At 39.4% G+C, this 7,327-nt stretch overlaps 1 protein-coding gene across 1 annotated transcript in view; it reads right to left on the bottom strand.

Moving 5' to 3' along the window:
• The window catches only part of CPVL (carboxypeptidase vitellogenic like), a 201,084-nt gene that overhangs the window by 116,264 nt on the left and 77,493 nt on the right, over positions 1 to 7,327 (bottom strand). Inside the window, exons 9-10 of the mRNA XM_042781603.1 lie at positions 4,574 to 4,672; positions 2,867 to 3,040 (exon numbers count right to left, since the gene is read on the bottom strand). Of these exons, the coding sequence (XP_042637537.1) occupies positions 2,867 to 3,040; positions 4,574 to 4,672 (273 nt within the window). The remainder of the gene's footprint in view (positions 1 to 2,866; positions 3,041 to 4,573; positions 4,673 to 7,327) is intronic.

Below are 7,327 nucleotides of genomic sequence, written 5' to 3'. Positions count from 1 at the left end.
AAAGTGAATTTACTGTGTAAATCTTCACCCAAATCCTAATTCAAAAAAAAAAAAAAAAGATACATGGTTAGAGATATTTGAATATCAAAATGCAGGATTACCTCTTATCAAGATAGCCCCCTTTACCAGCCAAAGCTATGGCTCTATGGTGATTTGCCAACATTAGAAGATTTCATACCAAGTCATCTGCATGCCCAGCATTATCTTCACACGGCTGAGAAAGGAATCATATTCCAGTTTCTTAAAGGAAGCCTAGTTCTTAAATTTATACACTGAGAAAATATGTTTCCCAAGGTCATGAGTAAATAAATGTACGTGGGAACTTTCTTTTCTGTTCTCCATCTTCCCCCGCAAAAAAACTTTGCATTCCTTAATATTATATTATAGCAAGTGGTTTATATCTTTAAAACGTAAGAGCTAAGCTTTTTTTGGTTCAATAAAATTTGTGGCTAATAAATAGCTAATGGATTATGGATGGGTCTATTTGTTATATTATTGGTGTAACAATAATTTATAGCTCTGAGTTTTCATTCATTCATTTATTCATTCATTAGTTGCTGGCCTCTGCTGCAGGCTGGGCAGTAATATGGTGTCAGACTGGGAGTCCATAACATAAGTACAATGTGCTCAGTATGACCATAAAATAGAGACGACAGAGAAGAGGACAGCCAGCAGTGCCTTCTGGAGGGGCTCAGAGAAGGCTTGAAGCAGGTGAGTACTAAGGGCCACCACACCTGCCCAATAAAACTAAACACAGGGATGGTTAAAATTTGGGACTACTCTAGTTATAGGCCCTTTTTTTCTTAAAAAACAAGTTCTGCAGGTTTATAATGGGTATGTTGACTCTGCATGACAATATTCTAGGATTATTTTCAACAGGGGTTACATGTCTAGGGACTCAAGCTTTGTGTGCTATCAGCAGGATCCCCAAAAATGGGCCTTTTAGGTGTGGCAGATCCTGAAACACAATCTGATAAGGGAACATTTGGTGAGGCACTTCCCAGGCAGTAGTACAAGTGACGCCAGCAAATGTCACTAAAGAGTCTGGTTCTGACAGAGCAATATATTAGTGGTTGTTAGCTTTCAACATAGTACTTAAATATTTTCCAATAAATTTGTTGACTGTTGTTACAAAAAAAAAAAAAAAAAAAAGGCAATATATTGGGACAATTTTCTGACAGAAGGAAATAAAGTATCTTGAGAGTTTGTCTTTTTCTAATTCATACTTATGGTCTCCTGGCTGCCCTGTTTTTGTCCATCCTATTACCCTTACATCTGCCAGGAGACAGAGAGGAAATGGGTCCCCTCAGGAGGTGGTTTCCTCCATCACTAGCACACTTATCCTTCAGAGTTTTCCCATATTCCTTCCCTAGAACAAATGTGAACACCCCTAGAGGATCAGAGGTGAAGAAGAGAAGAGTAGTGGCAACGTGTACACCAATGTTCACTGCAGCACTTTTCAAAATGGCCAAAAGGTGGAAACAATCGAAATGTCCATCCACAGATGAATGGATAAACAGAATGTTGTACATACATACAATGGAATATTACTCAGACATAAAGAGAGATGAAGTCCTGATGCATGCTACAACATGGCTGAACCCTAAACACATTATGCAAAATAAATCTATTGTAAAAGGACAAATACTGCATGATCTCACTTACATGAAACAAGCAAATGTATAGAAACAAAGCTTCTTAGTGGTTACCAGGGATGGTAGGAAGGGGGAAAAGGGGAGATTTTACTTGGGGGCAGTGAGTTTATGTTTTAAAAAGGAAGAAGAGGGTAATGGCAGGTGAGACATGCGCTAGATGCTATTTCTTATATCACTTGCTCCCAGGGTCCTCTTTCACAGTAAGAGAGGCAAAGTGCACTTTGGAATTACCCATTGATTCGTTTATCCTTGACTTTATTGGGATTCATATTATAAATCAAAAAATAAGGGAGGCCTGGCTCCAATCATCTTTTTCAGCTCTATGGGAGCTCTGGTAGCATAGTGGCTAAGACACTTGCCTGCTAACCAGACGGCTGGAGGTTCAAACCCACCAGCCACTCCTCGGAAGGAAGGTTGGGCAATCCTACTTCCGTAGTGATACTGCCTCGGAAACCCAAGGAGGGGTCGCTATGAGTCGGGTTTGACTCGACGGCACGTAACAACAACAACAACAATACTTTCCTTGAGAAGTGCCATGTACCAAGGGAATTTCATTTTAAAAGCAACTATTAGGGGAACTAGGAGCTCTGGTGGCACAGTGTAACTAACTTTTCAGCTGCTGACGATAAGGTTGGTGGTTTGAGCCCACCAGCCACTCCATGGAGAAAGATGAGGCAGTTTGCTTCCATAAAGCTTTATAACCTTGGAAACCCTATGGAGCAGTTCTACTCTGTCCTATAACAAACAAACAAACAAACAAACAGTGCCATCAAGTGAATCATAGTGACCCCCATTAGGTTTCCAAGCCTGTAAATCTTTATGGAAATAGATTGCCTGATCTTTCTCTCACGGAGTGGCTGGTGGGTTTGAACAGCTGATCCTCTGGTTAGCAGCCAAGTGTCTTACACATTGTACTACCAGAGATCCTATTCTGTCCTATTTGGTTGCTGTAAGTCAGAATCAACTCAGTGGGAGTAGGTTTAGCTTTTGGTTTTGGTTCCAGGAAAAGGTAATTTAAACAGAAAGAAAAGAAATGAAAATTTTAATTCAATGAAATCAAAATTTTGGGGAGAGGTTGTTATTTATATTTTAACAGTTTCGTAAAAATGAAAAGCAATAGAAGTCAAATTATAAATAAAAGAAAGTCACCTCTACTCCACATTATCTGGAAAAATCCCTATACTAGGTAGTAACTGAAGTGACTCTTTTACCTTGTAATTATTCATGACTTCAGTTAACCACGGCTTAACTGACTTCACTGTATCTTCTCGCAAGTACTTTGCAACCTCAGTCCCATCGTTAAAAGTCCGGTTCCCCACATGGAGTAATTGTCTCACTTCTGGGAGTGACAAAAATTTCCCATAGTAAGTCTGGTCTTCAGGTTCCTGAAAGAAGAGGGCATTAGAACGACATTAGGGAACAGCATGCTGGGTCAAGGGAAAAGCTATGAATTATTCATAACATAAAAGATGTGGCATGACTATAAACTTGTGACATAATGAATAACTCCCTGCCCTTGAAATATTTAACTTGGAGGATTTTGAGGTAATTTAACAACAAATCTGGATAAGCTCCCTACTCTCACAGCCAGGATCCAATTTGAAAATGCTGAATTTTTCTTTTCAGAAACAAAGCTTTTGCAACCTCTGACTCAAATTAGTAACCCCATTAGATGCAAAGACGAGGAAAAGGAAAGATGTGAGATGGTCACAATCACTTTGCTCCTTGTCACTAGGTCTATGGAAGGAAGGTCCATGAACCCAACAGGACCCCAATAGGACCAGGTGATGGTGTTGTGTTTCAAAGCTGAGGATCCTTTTCTCTCAATATTCTGCTGTTTATTAAAACTACACAAAAAGTATCAGCTGATTATAATCTAAGGAGTAAAATATACCAAACACAAAAACAGATGATACTTTATAAAGAACAGAAGGCACAAGTAAAGTTGTGCGTAAGACTGATTAAAAAAAAAAAAAAAGCCAGAAAACCAACAACACTTCATAAGTTTCTATAATAATCATTATACCAAAAGGAAAAAAAAAAAAGTAAACCTTATTTTGTCAGGGTTTGAGTTCAGCAGTTTTGTACCTCATGGCCAACTTTTGCTAACTCTGAATACATTACTTTGTAAAGAAATAAATATCAGAAACTGTTTCTTTCTCGCCTGCAGTATGTCTTTGGCTGAGTTTAACTTAATTTGAAAGCCAGAAGATTGGGGAACTCCATTGAAATTAGATTTATGTTTTATTTTTAAAGTAGTTCATACATAAGACAATTTTTTTAAAAAACAGAATGTACTGTCATGTATGCTAGATCAAGGTAATATAAATCCAAACCATTACTTTGGCTCCCTTTCTCTTATTGGATTAATTCTACACAAAAGACATTGACTTTGGCCTACTTTTATGAAAGAAGCTACTTGAATACTTTTAGAAATATTCTAGAAGTTTGAAGTGAGGGCCATACAAAATACACTAAACATCTTAAGTTAAAACTAAGATAAAGCAAATGTTTTCATAAAGGCTTTGGCAGTTTTGATTTAAGCTTTCTTAAGCACAGAACAAAGAATGTGGGCATTTTCAAGAAACTCACTACAAGCTTGGAATTTTGGGCCTAAATACACAAAACTCTAATCCCAGACTGTATTCCTCACAAAAGAGTCTCCACCAGGGAAAAATATGTTAGTAGGATATTGTTTTGAGTTATCTGCAATATCACATACTCCTGATAGTCACATAATAATGTATACAGTATTAGTGAGAAAAAAATCCTATAGGCTAGTAGACCAAATAATACAATACAGTTTGGACATATTTATCTAGTGAAAAGTCAGCTATAATATTTCCCAAACTGAAGGAAGTTCAGTATGACAAAAGATTTAAGCAAGCATTATTATAGTTTAAAAAAGTAATAATTACCGTGCATTGTAAAAAGTTAAAATAATTACTACATCCTGTAATGTTCTCAAAGTAAGAAGGTTCATTTGTTAAGTCACCATCTAGTAGTCTATCCAATATCTAGGTAGGGAGAGAGAGGAGAAAGAGAGAAGGAAAATAGTTAGAGTGGATAAAAATGCATAGGCATTTTGCCATTTAATATTTACTAACTTTCTCATTCTTTCATTCAACAATTATCTTTGTACACATTCTTTTTGTTGGCACTGTCCTAGGCACTGGGAATTAGAGTAACAAAACAGAACAAAAGTTCTCCCGCTTGGAGTTTATATTTGCCAAAGAAGCAGGGAGGCCACATCTTCTGACCTCCTCTAACCCCACAAAAGGAAGACAGAATAACCATCAGTAGCCCAAGGCCTATCCCTGCCAGGCCAGAGATGCTGCCTCCCTCCAACCCTAACACCAACCGTTCCTCCCTCAGCACCCACCACCTCTCTGCTGGGTTTGATAATTTGCTGCAGTGGCCACAAAGAACTCACAGATTATGGGCTTTATTAGGGAAGCACCAGGCTACAATTCAAGTTCAGGAAAAACGCTCAGTCTCTCTCAGCCTGTCATCTCTCAGCCAACAGAAGTCTCTCCCAGCAATGTATGTCTCTCGGTGTCTCTTTCTCAGCAGTGCATTTCTCTCAGCAGCACACCTTTCTCAGCCAGCAGTCAGAGAGACTCCTTCTGCCTCTAGGAGGGCTCCTTTTGAGCCTGGCAGAGTGGCCAAACTAACAAATCATAACATCAGAATTCTAAGCACCTGAGAGAGAGTGAACTTCCCAGAACATTGCTCTGTGCCACTCTCAACAGAAATACTCCAGGTGGATAATTTTAACAATCAGGAGCTCCTGAGTTCCTCACAGCAAATTCCACCACAGAGTTTACAAAGACTTATGGCTAGAAAAGCCATACCAGGTAATTTACTACACTGCAATATTCTAGAAAAAGACAATAAAAAATCTAAGTGGGTGAAAGGGGTAGAATGCCAGAGAGTGATCAATGCTAAGGAGAAAAATAAAAAGAGAAGGGGCATAGGAAATGGCAGAGATATGTGTGTGCTCAGATGTATGAGACATTATAAAGAGGAGGCCAAGGAAGCTCTCTCTTAGAAGATGGAATTTGAATAAAGATCTGTTGAAAGGGAGGGAGGGAAACATAAAGAGGTCTGGGGAAAGAATATTCCAGGCACAGGAAACAGCAACCCAAAGGCCCTGACTGTGGGAACGGGTTCTGTGGGAAAGAATTGCCTTTACATGGATGTGGACTGCTAATCACCAGTACCAAGAGTGACAGCTGAGTATATAGACATAGATGCAGGAGGCTAAATTTGGTGGAAGTTACCTTTGGACTATTGTTGTTGTTATGTGCTGTTAAGTCATCTCCAACTCATAGTGACCTTATGTACAACAGAACAAAACTCTGCCTGGTCTTGTGCCAACCTCACAATCCCTACTATACCTGAGCCCATCACTGCAGCCACTGTGTCAATCCACCTTGTTGAGGGCCTTTCCCCCTCTTCTGTTGATCCTCCACTTTACCAAGCATGACATCCTTCTCCAGAGAACACTCCCTTCTGACAACATGACCAAAGTAAGTGAGATGAAGTCTGGCCATTCTTGCTTCCAAGGAGCATTCCAACTGCACTTCTTCCAGGACAGTCCTTTTAGCAGTCCATAGTACTTTCAACATTCTTCACCAACACCACAACTCATTGTCCAGCTCTCACATGCATATAAGGTGATTGAAAATACTTGGGTTTGGCTCATCTTAGTCTTCAAGGAGATGTCTTTGCTGTTCAGCACTTGAAAGAGGTCTTTTGCAACAGACTTGCCCAATGCAGTATGTCTTTTGATGTCCTGACTGCTGCTCCATTGGTGTTGATTATAGAACAAGTAACATGAAGTCTTTGACAACTTCAATCTTTTCTCCATCTATCATGATGCTGCTTATTGGTCCAGTTGTGAGGATTTTTGTTTTCTTTATATTGAAGTATAATCCCTACTGCAGAGTGTAGTCTAATTCATCCATGCCAAGGGACAGGCTATAGACTTGTAGTAGTTCCAAATACACAGGGCATTTTTGGAGCTCATCTTTGGACTACTGACATAAAAACACAGGTGTCAGCTGAGGATGAGAGAAGTCAGCATGAGTGTGCCCTTCCCTCCAGTCACTTTGAACTGCATGGGTGCAGGCATGGAGTGTGTAGAGAATTGTATTTAACCAACTTTGGTTGTGGTTTAGCCAAAGGAATTTGAGGAAGTACAAAAAGGGCATGGAGGTTGGGGATGTATTTTGTGTGTGTATGGGTGTGTGTGTGTGTGTGTGTGATATGTGTTTGGGACAGATGAGGGTATAAGAGGTGGTCTCTAAGCCCATCTAGCTCTGAGTTACTGGTCTTTGATTAACTAAATTATTTTAGGAATCAGAGCACCAAACAGGCATTTATTACTTAGGCATGGAATTTTAGCATTTATATTCTCCTGGGTTTCAGGATTTCTTGACTGACCTCGAGTTTAAGTTGGGTGACTAAATACATTAGGACTTGAGGGGGTTAGGGCTAATGAAGAGGCAGTAGAATCAATGAATTGAAAGGTTATGGGGTTGAAAGATGGTTAGAGTTTGTGTATTAGGAGAAGTGAACTGAAATAATGGGAAGGTGGCAGTTGGAGAAAGAGATGTTTGAATTTGAGATTGTGGAGTGACTTCTTGTTTTTCTGGAATGGGAATGAG

The sequence above is a fragment of the Orycteropus afer genome, unplaced genomic scaffold, assembly GCF_000298275.1.
Source record: "Orycteropus afer afer isolate SDZICR_OR568_19922 unplaced genomic scaffold, OryAfe1.0 scaffold00008, whole genome shotgun sequence".
NCBI lineage: Eukaryota > Metazoa > Chordata > Mammalia > Tubulidentata > Orycteropodidae > Orycteropus > Orycteropus afer.
The sequence above is the reverse complement of the archived record's forward strand: the minus strand, read 5'-3'. Positions and strand labels throughout refer to the sequence as shown.